Source organism: Pristiophorus japonicus, chromosome 15 (assembly GCF_044704955.1).
Source record: "Pristiophorus japonicus isolate sPriJap1 chromosome 15, sPriJap1.hap1, whole genome shotgun sequence".
Taxonomy (NCBI): domain Eukaryota; kingdom Metazoa; phylum Chordata; class Chondrichthyes; family Pristiophoridae; genus Pristiophorus; species Pristiophorus japonicus.
Window position 1 is genome coordinate 134915390 of NC_091991.1, and position 26312 is coordinate 134941701.

The 26312-nt window shown below is 45.1% G+C and overlaps 1 protein-coding gene across 5 annotated transcripts in view; it reads left to right on the top strand.

Annotated features, from left to right (window-relative positions):
* Positions 1-26312, top strand: part of snx29 (sorting nexin 29) — a 751140-nt gene that overhangs the window by 36098 nt on the left and 688730 nt on the right. For all 5 annotated transcript variants that reach the window (XM_070856731.1, XM_070856732.1, XM_070856735.1 and 2 more), the window contains exons 3-4: positions 13510-13562; positions 18853-18977. In XM_070856731.1, the coding sequence (XP_070712832.1) occupies positions 13510-13562; positions 18853-18977 (178 nt within the window). The remainder of the gene's footprint in view (positions 1-13509; positions 13563-18852; positions 18978-26312) is intronic.

Below are 26312 nucleotides of genomic sequence, written 5' to 3' on the forward strand. Positions count from 1 at the left end.
CCCCTTTGTTTAAGCATAATACGCTCGTTTGAGACACTACTTCCTCACCCTCCATCTGTATTACAAATTCAACCATACTGTGATCACTCATTCCGAGAGGATCTTTTACTTGGAGATCATTTATTATTCCTGTCTCATTACACAGGACCAAATCTAAGATAGCTTGCTCCCTTGTAGGTTCTGTTACATACTGTTCTAAGAAACAATCCCGTATGCATTCTGTGAATTCCTCCTCAAGGCTACCCCATGCGATTTGATTTGACCAATCGATATGTAGGTTAAAATCCCCCATGATTACTGCCGTTCCTTTTTCACATGCCTCTATTATTCCCTTGATTATTGCCCACCCCACCGTGAAGTTATTATTTGGGGGCCTATAAACTACGTCCACTAGTGACTTTTTCCCCTTACTATCTCTAATCTCCACCCACAATGATTCAACATTTTGTTCATTAGAGCCAATATCGTCTCTCATAACAGCCCTGATATCATCCTTTATTAACAGAGCTACCCCACCTCCTTTCCCTTCTTGGCTATCCTTCCGAATTGTCAGATACCCCTGTATGTTTAATTCCCAGTCTTGACCACCCTGCAACCACGTTTCTGTAATGGCCACCAAATCATACCCATTTGTAATGATTTGTGCCGTCAACTCATTTACTTTATTTCGAATGCTACGTCGTTTAGGTAGAGTGTTTTAATACTAGTTTTTAAACCATGATTTTTTGTTTTGACCCCTCTTGCAGCCCCTTTATATTCATACATATTCTCCCTTCCTATCACCTTGTGGTTTACACTTACCCCAGTGCTACTCTGCTCTGTTGCCTTTTGCATTCTTTCTTGGGGTCCTGTTCATCTGAGCTCTCACCCACTCTAAACAGCTCAGAGCCCTCTCCTGGGTTCCGAATACTCCTTGCATTGACGCACCGAGCTTTCATGCTTGCCTTTTTATTACACTTTGACCCTTTAGAATTTTGCTGTACAGTGGCTCTTTTTGTTTTTTGCCTTGGGTCTCTCTGCCCTCCACTTTTACTCATCTCCATTCTGTCTTTTGCTTTTGTCTCCATTTTGTTTCCCTCTGTCTCCCTGCATTGGTTCCCATCCCCCTGCCATATTAGTTTAACTCCTCCCCAACAGCACCAGCAAACACTCCCCCAAGGACATTGGTTCCAGTCCTGCCCAGGTGCAGACCGTCCGGTTTGTACTGGTCCCATCTCCCCCAGAACCGGTTCCTCTACTCCTGTTCCTATTTCTTATGTTCTTATGTAATGTAATAAGTCATCTCAAAAAGCTTCAGAGAGCTCAATGAATGGTTAGTAATGGCGACCAAATACTGATTGATACTAATGATTGAAGAGGTATGCTTTGAGAAGCCCTTTAAATGAAGGGAGACAGGTTGCAAGGTGAGATGATTGAGAGAGAGCATTTCAAAGTATGAGGTTGATGTGGAAAAGTGGAGAATGCATGCTGAAACACAGGCATGATGGAATTTGCAGAGGTCGATAGGGATGAGGCCATAGAGGAACTTGCAGATGAAGACAAGCATTTTCAAAACAATGTGTTGAGGGATTGGGAAATGCCAAAGGTTGCCAAGCGGTTGAAGGGGAGCGACATTTTATGCAATAGGATGTGGATGACAGAGTTTTGGACAAGTTGCCAGTAAAGTTAGCATTGGAGTAATAGAGTTTTGAACTGAGGTGTGAACAGGGATTTCAGTGGCAATAGGGGTGAAATATGGACGACGAATAAAACAGGCAGTGTTGGTGGTGACCATGATGTGGGTCAAACAAGATATTGTGATGATGCACCATCAGGCTTGGTCTGGATAGCAGTCTGGGAGAGGAATGGAGCTGAGATAAGGTGTAAAGTTGCTGTTAACCATATATGATGGCCTTAACCTTGATGATTTTGCACTGAAGGAAGTTATTGCTCATCCATGATTTTATACTGAACAGCAAAATGGTGGTTGAGGAGTTAATGGTGATGGTAGAGATGGGTGCTTTCTGCATACATTTAAAAGCTCACTCCATGCCAATGAGTGAAGTTGCTGGAGTGCAGAATGTAGACAAGAAAAAGGGGATCAGATATGTAGCTCTGACATCAGCAATAGATAGGATGCTTGTGGGAATCATTAGGGTGCACTATATGACTATGGACCATAGGATACTTCACCACAAGTGGCTATTGAGGTAAAACATCATTTAAAATGCAATGGGATAAATATTTGAAAAAGAGGAATATAAAAGCGTCTTGGGGGAATGGGGTTACAGGAGAGTGCGTCAATGCAGGCACTGGGGCCAAATGACTTCCTCCTGCGCTGTAATTTCTTTCATTTTATGAAAACTTTCCTTTATTGACTCCAGCACAGGGAGTGGTTTAAAAATGTTGATGCTGAGCTGAGTTTAGGACAATGTGCTCTGTGAGAAGTGACCCCAAACAGTGAGCCCGTTGCCCTTTGTGCGATCTCTCTGTTCGGTTCAGGTTGGTCTGTGCTGCCAGTTTTGACGTGTCAAGTCCAAGTATAGATCAACTCTGACTGAGGCTCCTAGTTCACAGTTGTCACCTTCACACGGAACCTGAGTCCGAACCCATGTGAATGGAGATAGGGAGACAGATGGGGCCTGCAACATTGACTGGGGAGCCTGACCACACCTTGTACAGTGCAGGGGGATTTTGACTGTTGTTACAGGTGAATATCAGTAGGTTATAGGATTACTACTAGTTACAGGTAACATATCGAGGTGCTAAAATTATTATCAATGAATTATTGCTGAAAGCATCCACTACTCCAGATTATCTTGGAGAGTGCATAAGCTCTGCGTTCTTTTCTCTACTGCAACCCATCTCTATAAACTCCTCTCCCCTGTCTCAGACTTCAAGTGCAAGGAGGTCAAAAAAATTGAGAGAGAAAGAACTTGAATTTATATAGCACCTTTCACAACCTCAGGATGTTCCAAAGTGCTTTACAGCTAGTGAAGCATTATTAAGTGGAGTCACTGTTGTAATTTCCACACTGCCAGGTCCCACAAACAGCAATTAAATAAATTAGCAGATTGTTGTATATATTGTTGAATTTATAATGGGGAAAAAGAAATGGCGGACCAGTTAAACAAATACTTTGGTTCTGTCTTCACGAAGGAAGACACAAATAACCTTCCGGAAATACTAAGGGACCGAGGGTCTCGTGAGAAGGAGGAACTGAAGGAAATCCTTATTAGGTGGGAAATTGTGTTAGGGAAATTGATGGGATTGAAGGCCAATAAATCCCCGGGGCCTGATAGTTTGCATCCCAGAGTACTTAAGGAAGTAGCCCTAGAAATAGTGGATGCATTGGTGATCATTTTCCAACAGTCTATCGACTCTGGATCAGTTCCTATGGACTGGAGGGTAGCTAATGTAACACCACTTTTTAAGAAGGGAGGGAGGGAGAAAGCGGGTAATTATAGACCGGTTAGCCTAACATCAGTAGTGGGGAAAATGTTGGAATCAATTATTAAAGCTGAAAAAGCAGCACATTTGGAAAGCAGTGACGGGATCGGTCCAAGTCAGCATGGATTTATGAAAGGGAAATCCTGCTTGACAAATCTTCTAGAATTTTTTAAGGATGTAACTCGTAGAGTGGACAAGGGAGAACCAGTGGATGTGGTGTACTTGGACTTTCAAAAGGCTTTTGACAAGGTCCCACATAAGAGATTGGTGTGCAAAATTAAAGCACATGGTACTGGGAGTAATGTACTGTCGTGAACTGATTGATAGAGAACTGGTTGGCAGACAGGAAGCAGAGAGTCGGGATCAACGGGTCCTTTTCAGAATGACAGACAGTGACTAGTGAGGTGCCACAGGGCTCAGTGCTGGGACCCCAGCTATTTACAATATCCATTAATGATTTGGATGAGGGAATTGAGTGTAATATCTCCAAGTTTGCAGATGACACTAAGCTGGGTGGCAGTGTGAGCTGTGAGGAGGACGCTAAAAGGCTGCAGAGTGACTTGGACAGGTTAGATGAGTGGGCAAATGAGTGGCAGATGCAGTATAATGTGGATAAAAGTGAGGTTATCCACCTTGGGGACAAAAACACGAAGGCAGAATATTATCTGAATGGCGGCAGATTAGGAAAAGGGGAGGTGCAACGAGATCTGGGTGTCATGGTGCATCAGTTATTGAAAGTTGGCATGTAGGTACGGCAGGCGGTGAAGAATGCAAATGGTATGTTGGCCTTCATAGCTAGGGGATTTGAGTATAGGAGCAGGGAGGTCTTACTGCAGTTGTGCAGGGCCTTGGCAAGGCCTCACCTGGAATATTGTGTTCAGTTTTGGCTTCCTAATCCTATTGAGGGAGTGCAGCGAAGGTTCACCAGACTGATTCCCGGGATGGCAGGACTGACATATGAGGAGAGACTGGATCGACTGGACCTGTATTCACTGGAGTTTAGAAGGATGAGAGGGAATCTCATAGAAACATATAAAATTCTGACTTGACTGGACAAGTTAGATGCAGGAAGAATGTTCCCGATGTTAGGAAGTCCAGGACCGGACGAAATAGTCTAAGGATAAGGGGTAAGCCATTTAGGACTGAGATGAAGAGAAACTTCTTCACTCAGCAAGTTATTAACCTGTGGAATTCCGTACTGCAAAGAGTTGTTGATGCCAGTTCATTGGATATATTTAAGAGGGAGTTAGATATGGCCCTTACGGCTAAAGGGATCAAGGGGTATGGAGAGAAAGCAGGAAAGGGGTACTGAGGTGAATGAGCAGCCATGATCTTATTGAATGGTGGTGCAGGCTCGAAGGGCCGAATGGCCTACTCCTGCACCTATTTTCTATGTTTGGGTGCCAGTGTGAGCTGCGAGGAGGATGCTATGAGGCTGCAGAGTGACTTGGATAGGTTAGGTGAGTGGGCAAATGCATGGCTGATGAAGTTTCATGTGGATAAATGTGAGGTTATCCACTTTGGTGGTAAAAACAGAGAGACAGACTATTATCTGAATGGTGACAGATTAGGAAAAAGGGAGGTGCATCGAGACCTGGGTGTCATGGTACATCAGTCATTGAAGGTTGGCATGCAGGTGTAGCAGGTGGTTAAGAAAGCAAATGGCATATTGGCCTTCATAGCGAGGGGATTTGAGTACGGGGCAGGGAGGTGTTATTACAGTTGTACAGGGCCTTGGTGAGGCCACACCTGGAGTATTGTGTACAGTTTTGGTCTCCTAATTTGAGGAAGGATATTCTTGCTATTGAGGGAGTGTAGCGAAGGTTCACCAGACTGATTCCCGGGATGGCGGGACTGACCTATCAAGAAAGACTGGATCAACTGGGCTTGTGTTCACTGGAGTTCAGAAGAATGAGAGGGGATCTCATAGAAACGTTTAAAATTCTGACGGGTTTAGACAGGTTAGATGCAGGAAGAATGTTTCCAATGTTGGGGAAGTCCAGAACCAGGGGTCACAGTCTAAGGATAAGGGGTAAGCCATTTAGGACCGAAATGAGGAGAAACTTCTTCACCCAGAGAGTGGTGAACCTGTGGAATTCTCTACCACAGGAAGTTGTTGAGGCCAATTCACTAAATATATTCAAGAAGGAGTTAGATGTAGTCCTTACTACTAGGGGGATCAAGGGGTATGGCGAGAAAGCAGGAATGGGGTACTGAAGTTGCATGTTCAGCCATGAACTCATTGAATGGCGGTGCAGGCTCGAAGGGCCGAATGGCCTACTCCTGCACCTATTTTCGATGTTTCTATGTTTCTATATATGGACTTGTATTTACTCTGTACAGCCACCAGAGGGCTTATCCCCTGGAGTCGCAGAGGATTGCATAATCCCTTGGGAGCAAAGGTATTTCAGGAGGCTTCACAGGTTGGAGAGGCACTCTGGAGACTTGCAATAAAAGAGTAAGGTCACACTTTACTTTGAGCTCACAGTGTTCAGTCTGACTCTTTCTCCATACAAAACACAGATCATCTGTTTTTTCGTGTTGATTGAGGGATAAATACTAGCTCGGACACCAGGGGAACTCCCCTGCTCTTCTTTGAATAGTGCCATCGGATCTTTTATGTCCACCTGAGATGGCTGACAGGCTCTTGGTTTACCGACTCACTCTAAAGGTATCAGGGCCGAAATTCAGGATCTGTATATAGCCCGTTTGCACCGTTTTGCAGCGGCCATGCGGCGGGATCGATTGGCCGCCGCGTTCCAGTCCATTGGCTGCACCGACCCAAATTCAGGTCAGGGATTTTTCAGCCTGTCCCCACATCCACCCCGCTGCTGCCGACTGCCGCAAGCACGTCATCAAAACACACACCGCCGCTCTCCCACACCTCCAGAATACTCCGACCCAAAATCATTGCGCCGCCGCGCAGTATCCCCGACAACTTTCATCAGCCAGCAAAATATTACCCACAGGTTTAGCTGGGCCGCCAACAGGGAGCCCGGCACCCCCTCTTTTCTGGTTGCCTGTCACAGAGATAATGTGTTTTGGGGCTATTGTGTATCAAAACAAGTTGGGCCAATTTCTGTGAATGAGCCTGGTTTTCAGCCCCATATGTACTGAGAGAGAAAGAAAGAAGCCAATAGATAGGGCCCAAGTTTCCACACGATAAAAAACGGGCGCCTAAAAAAAACTCACGATTCTGGAGCGTTCTGCAGCTCCTTGTCTGCCTGGCGCGGCGCCCAGGGGGGCGGAGCCTACACTCGCGCCGATTTTGTAAGTAGGAGGGGGCGGGTACTATTTAAATTAGTTTTTTTCCTGCCGGCAACGATGCGCGTGCGCGTTGGAACGTTCGCGCATGCTCAGTGTGAAAAAAACATTGGCACTCGGCCATTTTTGTAGTTCTTTGCAGCTGTTTAATTTTTGAACATTTTTAAAATAAAAGCACATTGCCATCAGCACATCAGCACTTGCAGCCTTCTCACTGTCTCTTCCCCCCCCCCCCCCCCCGCGGGAAGAACGGGCGCCTCCTCTTCCCCCCCGCGGGAAAGAATGGCGCCGCCTCTTCCCCCCGCCCCCCCCCGCGGGAAGAACGGCGCCTCCTCTCCCCTACCCCCCCCGCAGGAAGAACGGGCGCCTCCTACCCCCGCCGCGGGAAGAATGGACGCCTCCTACCCCCCCCGCGGTAAGAACGGGCGCCTCCTACCCCCCCCGCGGTAAGAACGGGCGCCTCCTACCCCCCCCGCGGGAAGAACGGGCGCCTCCTACCCCCCCCCGCGGGAGAACGGGCGCCTCCTACCCCCCCGCGGGAAGAACGGGCGCCTCCTACCCCCCCAGCGGGAAGAACGGGCGCCTCCTACCCCCCCCCCCCGCGGGAAGAACGGGCGCCTCCTACCCCCCCGCGGGAAGAACGGACGGCTCCTACCCCCCCCACGGGAAGAACAGGCGCCTCCTCTTTCCCCCCCCCCCCCCCCGCGGGAAGAACGGGCGCCTCCGCCCCCCCCCCAGCGGGAAAGAACGGGCGCCTCCTACCCCCCCGCGGGAAGAACGGGCGCCTCCGCCCCCCCCAGCGGGGAAGAACGGGCGCCTCCGCCCCCCCCAGCGGGAAGAACGGGCGCCTCCTCCCCCCCCCCGCGGGAAAGAATGGGCGCCTCAGGCTGACTGCAGCATTCTCCCTGCCTGAAGCACTTTCACACAGGTAGGAAGATGGTTTATTTAATCTTTTCTTTGCTTATAAATGTTTATTCAGGTTGGATTTATTTGTATAATATTTATAGAAGTATAAATAAGGATTTATTGTAGAATTTAATGAGTTCCCTTCCCCCCCTCTCCCCCCCGCCCCCCCCACCTCGTTCTGGACGCCTAATTTGTAACCTGCGCCTGATTTTTTAATGTGTATAACAGGTTTTTTCAGTTCTACAAAAATCTTCACTTGCTCCATTCTAAGTTAGTTTGGAGTACGTTTTCACTGTGGAAACTTTGAAATCAGGCGTCAGTGGCCGGACACGCCCCCTTTTGAAGAAAATATTCTGTTCCAAAGTAGAACTGTTCTACCTGACTAGAACTGCAGAAAAAAAAATGTGGAGAATTGCGATTTCTAAGATAGTCCGTTCTCCACCAGTTGTTCCTAAAAATCAGGCGCAAATCATGTGGAAACTTGGGCCCATATTGTTACATTCATCACTATTTGTAGAGCTGAATCAATGCGTGAGGATTGGTAAACACCAAAACAAAATGCAAAAATTCAAGAACCTGCTTGCCTTTGACATCTATTTTATTGTTGTGTTGCATATAAATCAAGCTCTGTGCTTCTGATTCCGTTAGTGTTTTTCTTGTTCATTCCTCCTCAGCAAAACTTTTCTTTTATTTTGTTATATTGTGCTCCTTTCCATCAGTACCTCAGTCTGTTTCTGTCCTATCTCTGTTGCTTTGATTGCCTGCCAGTTATCCTTCTGCTTAATCCTTTGCCTCCCAGTTTTATGGAGTCTCGTTCCTACCCAAAGTTCCCTTTAAGTTAAAAAAAAAATCTCCTGGATAGCCTGTTTTTAACAGCACAGGTGAAAAGGAAACATCTAGTTTCTTGGACGATGTTTGGCTGGCAATGAAACAGAAAATTAAGGTTAGTTTATCACAGAACTCCGCTATTACAAAAAGAAATATAACTACCCACTCCTTCACACCAAAAAAAAGTTCAGCTCAAGTTTCCAAATGAAGAATCACAGTAAAACTGTACTACCTGTCTGACAGTACTCTTATGGGGCCCAAGTTTCGGGACGCGCCTAAAACGGCGCAGCCCTGACCTGGACGTCCGTTTTTCGCGCCAGAAAGTGCGCCGAAAAAAAACGTCCCTATTCTCTGGCTTCTGGCTCCCTGCAGGTCTTCTGCAGCCGGACACAGTGCAGCACGAGCTGTGGGGGGCGGAGCTACGTCCCTACGCCAAAAACAGTGCCGGGACCTCTGCACATGTGCATTAGCTTCAGGCGCCCAAAACTGTGTGGGAGGGAAGCATGCAGCCCCTAGCCCTGACCGAATGGCCTCACTGGGACTGCGTGAATAAGGCTCCTCCCAAGCCCAGCTCCTACTTCCTCTCGACCCTCCGCGACCCCCGACCTCCGCGACTCTCTCTCTCCCCCCCCCCCCCCCACCGACTTCCGCGACTCTTCCCCCCCCAACCTCCGCGACTCCCCCCCCCCCCCCCCCCCCCGGACCTCTGCGACCCCCCACCCCCCCGACCTCCGCGACACTCTCTCTTCCCCCCCCTCCCCGAGACCTGACGCCACCTACCTGTAAATCTAGCCCGAGGTCTTGGGCCCAGCCATTCAGCCTCCTTCTCTCCCTCCTCCCCGCCTCTCCTTCCCTCCCTCCCCCCGTCTCTCCTTCCCTTCCTCCCCCCTCTCTCCTTCCCTCCCTCTCCCCTCTCTCCTTCCCTCCCTCCCCCCCTCTCTCCTTCCCTCTCTCCCTCCTCCCCGCCTCTCCTTCCCTCCCTCCCCCCGTCTCTCCTTCCCTTCCTCCCCCCTCTCTCCTTCCCTCCCTCTCCCCTCTCTCCTTCCCTCCCTCCCCCCCTCTCTCCTTCCCTCTCTCCCTCCCTCTCTCCTCTCTCCCTCCCTCCCCCCTCTCTCCTTCCCTCCCTCTCCCCTCTCTCCTTCCCTCCCTCCCCCCCTCTCTCCTTCCCTCTCTCCCTCCCTCCCTCTCTCCCTCCCTCTCTCCTTCCCTCCCTCTCCCCTCTCTCCTTCCCTCCCTCCCCCCCTCTCTCCTTCCCTCTCTCCCTCCCTCTCTCCTCTCTCCCTCCCTCTCTCCTCTCTCCCTCTCTCCCTCCTCTCTCCTTCCCTCCTCTCCTTCCCTCCCTCCTCTCTCCTTCCCTCCCTCCTCTCTCCTTCCCTCCCTCCTCTCTCCTTCCCTCCCTCCTCTCTCCTTCCCTCCCTCCTCTCTCCTTCCCTCCCTCCTCTCTCCTTCCCTCCCTCCTCTCTCCTTCCCTCCCTCCTCTCTCCTTCCCTCCCTCCTCTCTCCTTCCCTCCCTCCTCTCTCCTTCCCTCCCTCCTCTCTCCTTCCCTCCCTCCTCTCTCCTTCCCTCCCTCCTCTCTCCTTCCCTCCTTCCTCTCTCCTTCCCTCCCTCCTCTCTCCTTCCCTCCCTCCTCTCTCCTTCCCTCCCTCCTCTCTCCTTCCCTCCCTCCTCTCTCCTTCCCTACATCCTCTCTCCTTCCCTCCCTCCCTACATCCTCTCTCCTTCCCTCCCTCCTTACATCCTCTCTCCTTCCCTCCCTCCCTAAATTCCCCTTCTCCCCCCCCCTCCCCCCCCCACTCTCCCCTTCTCCCCCTCCCCCCCCACTCTCCCCTTCTCCCCCCTCCCCCCCTTCTCCCCCCCTTCTCCCCCTCTTCCCCCCCCTTCTCCCCCTCCCCTTGCTGTCAGAAACACAGACACTGACAGACAGAGAGTGAGAGACACACACACACACAGACAGACAGATAGAGACACTCGGGGGACCGTCCCAGCACGCTGTTGGAGGACTCCCGGTGCTGCAGTCGGTAAGAAGAAAATGTTTTATTTATTGATTTTTTAAAAATGTTTTTATTTTTTATAAATTTTTTTGGATTGATTTATTGATGTATTTATCATTTATTATTGATGATGGCTCTTTATTTGTAAAACTGAAGTGTTTAATGTTTGTAAACTTCCCTTTAAACCCCCCCCCCCCCCATTCCCTACGCCTAATTGTAACCTACGCCTGATTTTCTAAAGTGTAGACAAGGTTTTTTCGAACATACAAAAATCTTCACTTACTCCATTCTAAGTTAGTATGGAGTAAGTTTTCACTGCCGAAACTTTGAAAACAGGCCGGACACGCCCCCTTTTGGAAAAAAAAAATCTGTTCCAAAGTGAATCTGTTCTAACTGACTAGAACTGGAGCAAACTAAATGCCGAGAATTTGAATTTCTAAGATACTCCGTTCTACACCAGTTGCTCCAAAAAATCAGGAGCAACTGAGGCCGAAACTTGGGCCCATATAATCTAAATAAAACTTCCAGAGTAATGGGTCTATCTAAAGGTAATGTATTCTGTATCATAGAATCGTAGACATTTCCTGGACCGAAGGAGGCCGTTCAACCCATTTGGTGTCAGTGCCGGCCGAAAAAGAGCTATCCAGCCTAATTCCACTCTCCAGCTCTTGGTCCATACATAGCCTTGCAGGTTATGGCACTTAAAGTGCATATCCAAGTATTTTTAAAATGCAATGAGGGTTTCTGTCTCTACCACCCTTTCAGGCAGTGTGTTCCAGAGACCCACCACATTTCTCCTCAACTCCCCTCTAATCCTTCTACCAATTACTTTAAATCTATGCCCCCTGGTTATTGACTTCTCTGCTAATGGAAATAGGTCCTTCCTATCCACTCTATTTAGGCCCCTCATAATTTTATACACATCAATCAAGTCTTCCCTCAGCCTCCTCTGTTAGAAAGAAAAGGACCCGAGCCTATCAAATCTTTCCTCATTGCTAAAATTCTCCAGTCCAGGCAACATCCTTGTAAATCTCCTCTGTAGCCTCTCTAGTGCAAACACATCTTTCCTGTAATGTGAACAGAAGCAAATGCAGGAATCAAAAAAAGGGAAAGTTTATAAAATATGATAGGGAAATAAATATCATTGAATTCAGAAATGTTTCTGCTCATGTTCTCTAATTTTACCTCTTATTTTCTTAAATTGTTTCAAGTTCTTTGCTGTATGTCACTATTTTTATGTCTAGTGATGCATGGAATTTTTCCTCTAGAAATGCAGGAAACTCAATTATCTGGTCAGTTAAAGAGCTGAAACAGAAAATATTTCTAAATTCTGCACCTGTATAGCAGTTCCTTGACCAGGAGTGCTATTATTAAATAGAATGGGGGTACAAGCTAGATTTTTTTTTAAGTTGCGTACTTGGAGGTTATAACATGGGACATACCATAGAAGGTGGAATAGACTGCGTTTCATTATTCCAACTCAGGTTTGGAGTAACTTTCTGGCAGTTGATTCTTAGTTATATGTAAAATGAAGGTGAATTAGGCACATCGCGAATGAAGAGGAGGAAACTAAAACTAGGGGACATAGTCTCAGAATAAGGGGCCGCCCATTTAAAACGGAGATGAGGGGAAATTTATCTCTGAGGGTTGTAAATCTATGAAATTCTCTGCCCCAGAGAGCTGTGGAGGCTGAGTCATTGAATATATTTAAGGCGGAGATAGATATTTGAGCGATAAGGGAGTAAAGGGTTATGGGTGCGGGCAGGGAAGTGGAGCTGAGTCCATGATCAGATCAGCCATGATTTTATTGAATGGCGGATCAGGCTCGAGGGGCCAAATGGCCTACTGCTCCTATTTCTTATGTTTTTGAGAGAACCTTTTGTTTTTTGAGTTCCTTCCCTCATATTCCGCTGTTGTTTTTTTTCCCTTTTTCAGTATTTTTAAAATAAATTTCTGTTCAAATAATTAATTTCCCTTCATGCAACCTTCCCGAGTGTTTTTTTTCTTGCTCTTCCAGCACTGCTGTTCTGTCTTTTTGTTTTACTGATCTGTGATTTCCTGGGTTGGTCCCAGTGATTTGTACTGTGTGGGTCAACTCGCCAGCGTAGATATGTGACCACAGTGACTACTGCTTCGCCCATTGTAGTAGTTATCCATAAATGTAAACTTCATTTTCTATGTGTTTAATGTTATGGCTGCCAACATTGCATTTTACATTACTTTAACTGAGTAAGTCTTCCAGCCAGTTCTTGCTTAATACACAATTATTTGTAACAGTTCAAGTGACACGTAGCTTAAATAGTGAGTCATTTGAGGGCACCCTAACGTTTCAGCTGAATTTACTTCAGAATTGTTGTTAAACAAACTGACCTTTGTCATGGTACAAACAATTGTCTTTGTTTATTGATGCGTTGCTTCAACCTCCAAACAATTTCTTCCACCACATCACTCACTCACTATAATAAGTGATGTTTTTCATGAGTCCACAGAAATTCCAGGTTTCAAACCCCGCATTGTAGCACAGGGCTGTTAGTGCTTAAAATTGTCATTGCAAACTTTAACAACAACAGTATCAACGCTTTTCCAATTTTTATACTCAAATGTACCCATATAGAGAGATGATTCTTCCCTCACTCTCACCATTGTTTTCTTTCTTTTGCATCCATATCTGGGTGTTGGCACTGCAAATACGCAGTCAACCTATTGTGGGCAAAGGCTCATTTTGTGTACAGTGTACTGAAGTTTGGTAGAAAGGGTACACGTTGAAATCAGTATGTGCTGTTTTTCCGTGGGAGTATTGACTGGATAATGTGTAGAGGGCTCCCTTATTTACTTAGCTGTGTGTTCATTGTAATGATAGAACATGTTGCATAAAAGCTGTCTTCAGTCACTTTGAGGACATGATTTGGCTGAATGTTACACTACCAAAACCAATCCAAACTCTCAGGTTTTAAATCAAGATGGACGACATTAATTTGTACTATTCTATAATTAGCTTCAGAGAACAATAAAGTCACCTGTTTTGATTATATGTTATGCTTTCTTTTCCCTTTTCATCATTGCTCAACCCATTCCCTTGTTCAAATATAGTGCCAAATACGCTTTGGAGGAAGAAAGGAAATTGCGTCAGACACTGACAGTCGGTAAGAGAAGCACCAATTTGTTCCTGATTTTTGACTTATTTAATTATTGCTTTGCTTGTATAATAGTCGCAGCATTTTCTGTCTTTATTTCAGATTTCCAGTGTTCCATTTTTTTCTTTTTATCAATATTGCAGAAATATATTTTCAGATGTATAATTTATTACTAAATTACAGATAAATTAACAATAATTTTAAATAAACATCATACCATCCCTTTCCCCAACCCAGCCTTGGCTCAATGGTAGCACCCTCGACTCTGAGTCAGATGATCATGAGTTCAAGCTCCACTCCAGGCCCCGAGTACACAATCGAGGCGAAAACTTCAGCCCCGTATAGGAGAGTACTGTCCTGTGGGAGATAATTGTCTTCCAGGTGAGACATTAGACTGAGGCCCTGGTCTGTCCTGTCAGGTTGTGGCAATATTTGAAAAAGTGCATGGGAGTTCTCCCAGTGCCCTGCCCAATATTTATCCCTCAGCCAACATCTGGTCATTAATCGCGTTACTGTGTACGGGAGACCTTACAAATTTGGTGTCGTGTTTCCCTACATCACAACAGTGACTGCACTTCAAAAGTCTTTCATTGGTTTGAAAATGCTTTGGGGCATCTTGAGGTCATGAAAGGTGCTATATAAATGCAACTTGTTTTCTTCCTAGTTATATTAATTGTAATTATGACCTTATTTGCAATTAATATAAAACAGTTCATTTATAGTGTTCATGTTTACTGTTTGAACCTGTTCCGTAATGGCGGCCACAAACGAGACTCCAGGATGGTATGTTACCTCCCTGGTGCAAAGGTCAAGGATGTCTCAGAGCGGCTGCAGGGCATTCTGGAGGGGGAGGGTAAACAGCCAGTTTCATGGTGCATATAGATACCAAATTAGGGATAGTGTTAAATCCAAGGAAGAGGCATATAAATTGGCCAGAAAAAGCAGCAATCCTGAGGACTGGGAGAAATTTAGAATTCAGCAGATGAGGACAAAGGGTTTAATTAGGAGGGGGAAAACTGACTGCAAAAGCTTCTATAGATGTGTGAAGAGAAAAAGATTAGTGAAGACTAATGTAGGTCCCTTGCAGTCAGAATCAGGTGAATTCATAATGGGGGAACAAGGAAATGGCAGACCAGTTGAACAAATACTTTGGTTCTGTCTTCACCAAGGAAGACACGAATAACCTCCCGAAAATACTAGGGGACCGAGGGTCTAGCGAGAAGGAGGAACTGAGGGAACTGAGGGAAATCCTTATTAGTCAGGAAATGGTGTTAGGGAAATTGATGGGATTGAAGGCCGATAAATCCCCAGGGCCTGATAGTCTGCATCCCAGAGTACTTAAGGAAGTGGCCCAAGAAATACTGGATGCATTGGTGGTCATGGAAATGATTCTTGTTTACTTCAGAAAGTTGTGTTAATAATGGAACAAATAATGGAAATGATTCAGTTATAATGTAAAATATATTTTATTCAAAAGTTTAACAAACATTTGTTTGTACTTAGTTTAACTTTAATAAAAATATTCTTGTATCAAACTTTAAAGTTTTCAGTTAAGATCACTTATAAACTCTAAGATCACTTAAACGCTAAGATCATTTACAAACTTCTAAATTTACATAACTTACAAAAATCTTTTAATTTGAGAACAGTTACAACTGTAATAATAATAACAACAGCAGCAAGGAAAGGTTGCATCCATCTCTCCTCCATCTTATTCTTAAGACCGCTAACTGTGCTTGGTCTTGTTGACTCCACCCCTGCCCGCAGGCGGTGGTGCAGTGTTTCTCGGGTTGGTACCAAGCTTATTCTTTCAAACATCTCGGGTAATGTGCACGTTTTGATGGGGGGGGGGGGTGGTGGTGGTGCGGGTGCAGGCGGCAATGTGGAATGCCCGGCTTGGGCCCCTTCAGAGGCTGGTCTGGGGGTGGGAGTGGCAGTTGATTCTGTCAATGGGCGCGGGGTCTGGGCATGTTCCCTTATTGCAGCAGCTAACTCCGACATTCCCTCCCTCAAGTTCACCAACAATATGTCAACTACCTGCAACATTCCCTCCCTCATTTTCACCAACAGTGTATCAACTACTTACAACATTCCCTCCCTCATGTTCAGTGACAGCGCATCAGCTTCCTGCGACATTCCCCCACTCATGTGCACCGACATTGTTTCTGCTGCCTGAGACATTCCCTCCCTCATGTTCCCGGACAGTGTTCCCATTTCTCGTGAGAGTGTTGTTACTTCTGCCGACAGTCCCGATACCTCATCACCTACCCCACTGATGGTGTCCAGGAGTGATTGTGTAAGGTCAATGCTCTCCACACTCATTGCCATCATCTGAACCTGCATCTCAGGAGAGCGCTGTCGAGCTCTCCTTCCCCTCCTCACCCTGGGTTTGGCTCGCTGCATCCCACTGGGACCCGCAGCCTCTGACGGTGGGGCCTTGGGTGTGCCTTGCTCATCCCACTGGGACCCGCAGCCTGGGACGGTGGGGCTCTGGGTGTGGCTCGCTGCACCCCACTGGGACCCGCAGCCTTGGCCTGTGGGAAACCATGGAATGTCCCAGCATTGCTCGTATCACTCAGGGAAGCGACTGGCAGCTCAATGGGCAGCACCTGCACCTCCTCCAAAGTGAGTACAACAGTTGGGGTTTCATCCATCACCTCCCCCTCACCCCCATGCTCTTTGTCTGGAAGATGGGATTGGAAGATGTTCTCCTTTTCAGGCTCATCTGTGTCTGCATCTTCTTCTGCATTGTCAGGATTGACCTCAAATATAACAGAACAGATGGTTAGTAGCAGAGGAGGGGGCAGGGTGGCATGAGTAGGCTCACACAGCGCAGACAGCAGATGGATTTGAAGGACCATGATGAATGATAGCACATTGTATCAACCGAAGCGTAGCTGACGGAGACAGCCCCATGAACTGAAGCATGGCTAGCCCGCGCAGTACTTAACATTTAGCAAAGCCAGACTCTCGAATTTGCAGGACTTGCCCTCCCTTGAGTGTGGGCCCAGCTTGTGTAGTTGTGGTTGCTTTTCTCCAGGCAGGATCCATCAAAGCAGCGACCTTCTCTTCCAAGGGTGTCAGTGGGTGCAGATTTGCTGGGCCTCCCCCTGTTTGAGTTCTTTCCCATTTGTTGTGTGCCACCTTCCTCTGCAAAGATGAAAATATAACTTTTTAGAGAGGGTGTCTTTCTGCTGGGTGGAACATATACATCTGGTCACATTTACAATTGCAATCCCATTGAATAAATCAAAATATTACTTGCACTAACTACTTGACCAAGGTCCTGCCACTTTGTGCACTGGCCTCCAGACCTCAGGGTGGTCACTATCGCACAGTAATCTTCTGCAAGTTGGTTCCAGCGTTTCTTAATTTCTTTTGGTGAAACTTTTATGTGACCTCTGCTGGTGTCCAGCTCTTGCCATCTGGCCTCAATTACAGCAACTAGTGTCTCCACTTCATCCTGTAAGAAATTCTTGGTTCTTGAGCCATGTTGCATCTTGTATTGCAGCTCTAATTTTTCCAATGAGAATTAAAGTTCTCACACACAACTGGCTCTTTAAATATGGCCTACTGCAGACTGGGAGCTGTACTGGGCATGTGGGCTCCTAGCAATCACGTCAAAAATGTCCATTTTTCCCCGCTTGCGCAGAAGATGGGGGGCATCGTTTTTTCGGCACTGACATTAAGCTCCACCCCTCCCCCAAAGCTAAAGGACAGGCTGTGTGGCGCTAATTTCAAAAAATAGAATGGGCAAAGTTGGTACTTTTTTTTGCGGGTAGTTGGGGCCAAGTAAAACGGGCGTAACTCTGGAAATACGCAAAAAAACGGCAGTGGGGAAAATTGAGCCCTATGTACCTAACTGTTTTCCCCGTCTCCTTGGTCCCATAATTCTCTCTTTGTTGTTGTGGGTGACATATTTATAAACAAAATATTGACCTCTGGCTATTTTTCTTCACCACAAGTCTAAAGTCTACTGAAGGTTGTTTTGATCACAAATTATAATTCATTTGTAGAGAACAAATGGAGACTTAAAGTTTTAATGAGTGCAATTCTTCTTTAATTTAAAACTTATTTTACTGATGCAGGCGACACTATTCTCAAACTTCAGTCTATTGTTAAACTTCACCAGGAAATAATTTTATGATGTGTTTATTGAAAATATTTAGGTGACTTTGAAATTGATGTAGTATTTTCAATTCTTTGATGAAAGTTGGTATGCAGGTACAGCAGGCGGTGAAGAAGGCAAATGGCATGTTGGCCTTCATAGCGAGAGGATTTGAGTATAGGATCAGGGAGGTGTTACTGCAGCTGTACAGGGCCTTGGTGAGGCCACTCATTGAATATTGTGTGCAGTTTTGGTCTCTTAATCTGAGGAAGGACATTCTTGCTTTTGAGGGAGTGCAGCGAAGGTTCACCAGACTGATTCCTGGGATGGCAGGACTGACCTACGAAGAAAGACTGGGTCAACTCGGCTTATATTCACTGGAATTTACCAGAATGAGAGGGAATCTCATAGAAACATATAAAATTCTGACGGGATTGGACAGGTTAGATGCAGGAAGAATGTTCCCAATGTTGGGGAAGTCCAGAACCAGGGATCACAGTCTAAGTATAAGGGGTAAGTCATTTAGGACCGAGATGAGGAGAAACTTCTTCACTCAGAGAATTGTGAACTTGTGGAAGTTGTTGAGGCCAGTTCGTTAGATATATTCAAAAGGGAGTTAGATGTAGCCCTTGTGGCTAAAGGGATCAAGGGATATGGAGAGAAGGCAGGAATGGGGTACTGAAGTTGCATGATCAGCCATGATCATACTGAATGGTGGTGCAGGCTCGAGGGTCCGAATGGCCTATTCCTAGACCTATTTTTTATGTTTCTATGTTACTGTGTCTGTCGTGCTATCGCAATGCAAATAGTTGTAATCCTGATTGTTGTTTAAGAGCAATTAAACATCTTGCACTAAGAGTATGTTGGTTGTAGTTCCAGAATATAAATTAACATTCATTAAAAACTTTTCTCTTTTTGCACCTGTGTTTTTTGTGCTTTTTCGCACCTGAAATTTATACCCAAGTCACAATAATTCATTGGTGTGAGCTTTCCACTCAAATTTGAGCTAATTGTGCAAATATTTTCAGAACCACCTGTATTGATCGTTTCTAAATCCTGACATTTCTTAGTAAACTACTTTTGCACCGCCGATCTCAGCTGGTATCTCGGTTGCAATAAAGGTGTAACTTTTTAAGACACTGTCTCCAAACAAATTATTTTTGTCATGCATTTCACTTGTTCTGTTAACAGGGTGATTTGTCTGTGTGCTCAGTTTGAGACTGTGTTACAGCACGGCTTAAGGAGAAGCAGAGGATTAGCACTTACAGCAGCTGCGATCAAACAGGCAGCAGGATTCGCCAATAAAACTGAAACAGGTAATCATTGAATAAAAAGCTGTCAGCAGATTTTTATTATGTTTTGTACGTTATTAAAGCTGAACATGTTTTGATGTTGAATTGCCTCAGTCAGTGTGGACTCATCATCATAAACAGTCCCTCGGGGTCGAGGGTGACTTGCTTCCACACTAAAAACGTGTACTCAGGTGACTGATGAACTTATTTTAAACGGTGGACGATGCCTGTGTGTGAATTCTTTTAATGTGGTGTGGCCATTGCATACCAGCCACCACACAGGCTTGACGGAGCAAGGTCTTGGTCCAGTTACAAGGGGATCCAAGACGACTGGAGACCAGGCTCCGCCGCATGTGTCAATACGTACACGCAAACTCAAACATACTCCTACTGTCCTCCTTCCCTCCTTCTCACAAGACCTCTCTCCATGTGGAATTCTTAGTACGCAATGTGAGCCTCAAGACCTCACAGCCTCGCTGTTGGCCCGTGCTGCACCTTCCCTTGGCTACTGAAGCCTGACAGTACAACACTACGTTTGTTAGTAATTTTGAATGTACCTGTCCACGAATATTTGTCAAATTATTAAGTATGCTAAACATACTTTGTACCACTTCGCTCGCTTGATTTAGGTTCCTTCATCACAGATGCAGGTGCGACGAGGTCCAGCTTTGCTCTGTTTACAGATGCACCAGGAAGCTAATGAGTCAATAGCCAATACCTGGCTTGCGAGCCGCATTTGGCTCTTTTATAAAAAACTTGCATTTATATCGCACCTTTGACGACCACCAGACGTCCCAAAGTGCTTGACAACAATGAAGTGTGGTCGCTGTTGTAATGTAGGAAATGCACACAGCAAGTTCCCTCAATGTGATAATGACCAGTTTTAGTAATAAAACAGTCCCAGTGAATCATTCTTCGACTTTTTCTAAGGGTAATATATCCTTTCTAGGTTGGGGTGCTTAAAAGTGAACATGATATTAAAAATGAAGTCTGACCAGCACTTCACAATACTGCTTCCTTGCTTTAATACTGTAATTCTTGTGATGAGGCTCAACGTTTCGTTAGTCTTTTTTTCATCCGTGAGCGAGCATGTCATGACTTGCGTACCTGAATCCTTAAATCTCTTTGTTCATCTTCACCAACCCCCTTGTTCCCCCTGCCCCACACTTTACTATTTAGATTATGCGCTCATTTGACATGGCGTATTAACTCATACTTTATTATATTAAACCATATCTACCATTGTTTTGTCCACATGCTGAATCTATCTTTGTTGCAATTTTCTGCTCATTTCTTCACATCCTAACTTAGTATTACCGACTGTATTCCCAAATCTAAGTAAACAGCCTACAACAGTCTCTGGGGGACACCTCGTTGCATCTTGCCAATATAAAAATGTCCCTTTTCTCCCAAGTCGCTAGCTATTTTATAGAATCATAGAAGTTTACAGCACAGAAGGAGGCCATTTCGGCCCATCGTGTACATGCCGGCCAACAAGAAGCCTAATCCCACTTTCCAGCTCTAGGTCCGTAACCCTGCCGGTTACGGCACTTCAAGTGCACATCCAAGTACTTTTAAATGTGGTGGGGGTTTCTGCCTTTACCACTCTTTCAGGCAGTCAGTTCCAGACCCCCACAACCCTCTGCATGAAGATATTTCCCCTCAAATCCCCTCGAAACCTTCTACCAATTACTTTAAATTCATGCCCCCTGGTTGTTTAACTGGGAGCCAGTGTAGGTCAGAAAGCACAGTGGTGATGGGTGATCTTGACGGTGCAGGTTAGTACACGGGCTGCTGAGTTTTGGATGACTTCAAGGTTACGTAGTGTGGAATACGGAAGGCCGGCCAGGAGTGAGTTGGAGTAGTCAAATCTAGAGGTAACAAAGGCATGAATGAGGGTTTCAGCAGCAGAATAGCTGAGGCAGGGGCGGAGGTGGGCAGTGTTACGGAGGTGGAAAAAGGTGGTTTTAGTTATGCTGCGGATGTGTGATTGGAAACTCATTTCAGGGTCACATATGACGACGACGACGTCTTAGGCGGTCCCTCGTATCCAGGATGACTTGCTTCCATACGAAAAAGGGGATGAGTTCACAGGTGTTTCAATGAAGGACCTGACATTCCATGTCCCGAACTACATATTGAAGGGTGGAAGATGCCTGTGCGTGGATTTTTTTAACGTGTGGTAGCCGTTGCACACCAACCACCACACGGACTTGACAGAGCTTGGCCTTGGGTCCAGTGGCAAGGATTAACTAAAATGACTGGAGACCAGCTCTACTGCATGGACCAAGTGCACGCACACATCGCAGTGTGGGCTGGCTCGTGCTGCCCCTGGGCTGTCGACTTTTCTGGGTCCCGAACTCACGCCTCTCCTGGGCCCCGATCACATCGTTTTATATTCTCTCGCCGCTCCTCTGCTGTTTGCCGCCTCTTCTGCGGCAAAAACCTAGGCTGCGAACAATCTTGTTCACTCTCAGATTGATACTACGGTGAGGAATGGAGTCAGTGGGTAGGGAATGCAGTTTGTGGCGGGGACCAACGATAATGGCTTCGGTCTTCCCAATATTTAATTGGAGAAAATTTCTGCTCATCCAGTACTGGATGTTGGACAAGCAATCTGACAATTTGCATACTAAGCAGGGGTCGACAGAAGTGGTGGAGCGGTAGAGCTGGGTGTCATCTGCGTACATGTGGAAACTGACTCCGTGTTTTCGGATGATATCGCCAAGGGGCAGCATATAGATGAGAAATAAGAGGGGACTAAGGACAGTTCCTTGGGGGCACCAGAGGTAACGATGCGGGAGTGGGAAAAGAAGCTATTGCTGGAGATTTTCTGGCTATGATTAGATACATAAGAATGGAACCAGGCGAGTGCAGTCCCGCCTAACTGAACATTGGTGGGGAGGCGGAGGATGATGGAGGAGTGATCAACTGTGTCAAAGGCTGCAGACTTGTCCAGAAGGACGAGGAGGGATCGTTTACTTTTGTCATAGTCACAAAGGATGTAATTTGTGACTTTGATGAGAGCAATTTTGGTACAGTGGCAGGGGCGAAAACCAGATTGAAGAGTTTCAAATATTGAATTCATGGAAAGATAATCACGGATTTGGGAGGCAACAACACGTTCAAGTACTTTGGACAGGAATGGGAGGTTGAAGATGGGGCGATAGCAAGCAAAGTGGGGTCAAGGGTTGGTTTTTTGAGGAGAGGGGTGATGACAGTAGATTATTTAATTCTGTTTATTATTAATTGTTGGGATTAATATCCTTTGGAAACTAATAACCTTTGATTACAAAAAATTATGACTGTACAAACCTCATAATAGTTCCATTTAAGGCACTTTTACCACAATGAGTGCCATGACCTTCGGCTGCATGGTTATTGCACTAATGGTGATCTTCCAGAATATAAATAGTCCTGATGACGACATACTCGGGTGTCACTCTTCCAGAACCCAGTACAATAAAATGGCCTGACTACTTGGTAGCTCATAGTTAGGAATATTTAGTTCTTTGAGCTCTAAGATTGGCAACCATTGTAATAAGATGTAGGAGGGAAAGAAACTTAATGGATGTTGACAATGACAGTTATTGTAATAATCACTAGTTTTTTGGGACACAAATATAGATACACGCAATGGGCCCAAATTTGGCCAGGAGTTGCTCCGATTTTTTTTGAGCAACTTGATTTTTTTGGATTATCTTACAAATCGCAATTCTGTACATTTAATTTGCGCCAGTGTAAGTGGATTAGTTAGGATTTCTTTTAGTTTAGTATTTTATTCCACTTACGCCTGTTTTGACCATTTAAGCTAGTTTGGACAGCTAATAGTTATTCCAAACTAACTTAGGCCAGCGTATGTGGCCACTTGTGGCCCGCACAGAAAACCCTTGCAGAGAGTTAAGAAATCAGTGCAGGTAAGTACATTTAAAGCACCAAGCACTAAACAAAGCACAAAAATAAGCATTCAATAACAAATAAAAAATACAAGGAAACTGAGAAGACCTGCATCTAGCACCAAGACTTACAAAGCACTAACCAAAACACAAAAAGTAACAAGCAATTAATTAACAAATCAAAAATAGTAGGAGCCCTGCACCTAAAGCACCAAGACCAAAGTAATAAGCAATCAATCAATCAATAACAAATAAAAAAATAGAAGTCCTACCTTTATATGAAGGGAAGGCAGCGGGCTGCCGATCAGGGAGCCCATTTGGCCAGGGATAGGGACCTGGCTCCGCCCCCGAATCCAGTTGTCATGCTGTGCCACCATCGAGGAGAGGCTGGGGAGCGGCCAAACTCGGCCTGAAGATTTTTGCCGCCCTTGGAGTTCTGCAAAAGCGGCGCACCTTTGGTGAATGCGCCAGAAATCTGTTCTGGCCAAATTTGGGCCCTATATGACTGTTTTGAATACTTTATGAATGTGCAAAAAGATTTTTCAGTTGAATGCTTAAAATCTACATCTACCTGGGCAAGTTTGGAGGCATGTGGAATAAGTAGGTGGCACAAGCTCCACTGCTGAATCCCACAATCTCTCAAAAAACACAGCCCTACTCCAGGCCTGTTTCTGACTTGCCTACTACAAACGTTTAATTAACTTCAAAAATGGTTCAGTAGTTCTGACACACTTTGGGATGTCATAAGGTGCTACATAAAATGCTTTTCTGTGCTGTATTGTTTCTTTATACACAAGTAGCCTGGCCAGCTGCTTTTATACCAGTGGGAGAAATTTAAAAGAAATGAAAAGAATATGTGCATATGGAAACACAGTGTGTACTCATTTCCCAGAGATGTGGAAAGGTAGGAACAATTAAGACAGTGGTTTTCCATTATTCCTTCCCTTGCCCCTCCCCATCTCCTTGTTAAAACATCCTTGCTGATTCATGATCAGATTCAGAGATCGAACATCCATTTTGTATCCTGAGTAAGGTACAGTAGGCAGTTTCTCATGGAAGCGGTGTGACATACAAAAATATGTGGCATTATTTGCATACATTAAGTAATCTGTGTCACTGTAATAAACCATTTGTGAACTCTTGGTTCAACTGGTGCTACAAATTTCAGCTAATTTATATTTGAGTGGTCAAACCCCACACCTGACTGCCTGTCCAATTCCTGAATATGCCTGAATGGCTGAATTGTGTGGGAGAGAGGGTTGAAGTGGAGACATATTAGGAGGAGTGTTTTTCTTTTTTACTTTACCCGAATTTAAAGTGCGTTTACTTTACTTTGATATTGACTCCTGTCACACTGTTGATGGTTCTGGCAATTGTATACGGACTGCTCCCACATGGCAATCGGCAGCAGAATCCCACTTTTTTATGCATTAGTATCTGCTGTAGAAACTACAACTTCCTGCGTTGGCCTGTTAAATATTGGCTGATTGTAGTCGCCTGCTTGGAATGATACAAAATAATGCCATGAGTTGAATATGCTGACATACAAGACCAACTGAGCATCAATTTCCAACATTTTAAAATGTAAGATTTCTGATGAAAGGATCGATTCTGTACAAGCATGACAAAAAGACTAAACCATTTCAAGAAGAAGTCATTAAATGCCAAATAATTGAAAATATTGATTCTTTTGTACGTGGGCATGGCAATCGATCAGTGTTGCCAAGTGTCTTGTCATCGGCAGCGAGACACCAGTAGCAGCTTCAAAATATCAGTTTCAAATTGTTGAGGAAACAAAAGCAGTGTTTCTATTGGAGTCATTGATTTTGTCTCTACACCTCTAAATCAAAATGTTATTCCTGAAAAGGAAAACATGGCCTTTATAATCTTGTAATGCTTTTGGCTACTTCGCATTTGGAAGATAAAGTCTTTGAGAGATAGAAATGGGGCAGAAGATCTGTACAGCTATTTGTTGCAGAGATGCATAATTGGATTGTCATTAGTGGTCCCTTTTGGAAATGGGTTTGTGCCAGTCAGGTTGAGGGTGCTTTGATTTCACTGTCAGCACTAAGATATAGTCACTGCCTGTGGATTTATGCATAAATTGATGCTTTCCAGAAAGGATAGAAATTTTGAGGAAAAAAATCACAATAAAAGAAAATAACAGCACAAGATTATTTTTGATAGTAGAAAATATTCTTATTATTTCCATTTGGATTTCATTATTTTAAATGAAAAATAACTTTTTAAAATAAAATAAGTGGTTCTGCTGTTCCTTTCTGATTTTAAGACTTGTTTTACAACTGGATTTGAACAAGTGATGGATATTTGAATTTGGTAGTATATTGGTATTCTAATTGAAATACTAGTTTAAAGAAATCATACTAACTTGTGGTTTGCAAATACCTTTGTGGGAAGAGTCTGTGTAACAGAAATAAGACGTAAGCAGTGTCTTTTGTGGTGAGGCATCCATATCAAGAATACGTGGGTAGGAAATGGAGTAAAGAATAAAAATGCTTAAGAAAAACTGTTACTTGTAAAATTTAATACATGATAGGCCTGCCAGTGCTGCTGCATTACACAGCTACTACAGCTCTTAACACAAACTTCTTCAGCAGTTATGCTTTTATTGTGCCGTAATGTATATCATGAGCAAGCAAATTACTGATGTATCAGCTTTTTGTTTTTAATCTTCCATTACATTTTTTAATTTTAGGCAATATTTACTCTTTAATAATTTTAATCTTTGTCTCCCTCTGCGACAGGCATCATTCCCAGACCAAGAGTTTCTCTTTCTTGGAATGTGTTGGTTTCCAGTTTTGATATTGCAGTTCTAGCTTTAACACACACATTTGGCCAATGTGACCGTATAGCTTGAAGTATGAATTCTTAAAAAAAAATATAGTTCACAAGTTAAATCATGTTCTCTTAACTCTGCTTAAATATTTGGTGGCGGGACTCAAATTGAGAACCACCTCAGCATGTAAACAGTACCATAGAATTGTATGTTCGGCAGCGGAATACGTGTGTACTCCATACAATTAAGTTTTGATGTTGAAAAAAAGAATTTGAATTGATACAGCGCTTTTCACGACACTGACATCTCAAAGAGCTTTTCAACCAATGAAGTACTTTTGAAGTGTAGTCACTGCTGGAGGGCGACGGCTACGAAGATAGGTTGCTAATTGCAGTGCGGGCAGGCACAGCAGGAGGGGCAAAGGAGCGGCAAGAGTCCATAGATGGAAGTGACCGGGGCTCAGGAGAGGCATGAATCTGGGGCCCAGAAGAGGCGAGGGCCCAGGGGCAGTATGGGCCAGCCCACACTGCGTTTTGTGTGCGTGCTCAGTGCTCAGTCTGCGCAGCAGAGCTTGTCTCCAGTTAGTCTTGGGTAATCCTCGCCACTGGACCAAGACCTAGCTCTGTCAAGCCCATGAGGTGGCAGGTGTGCAACGGCCACCACACC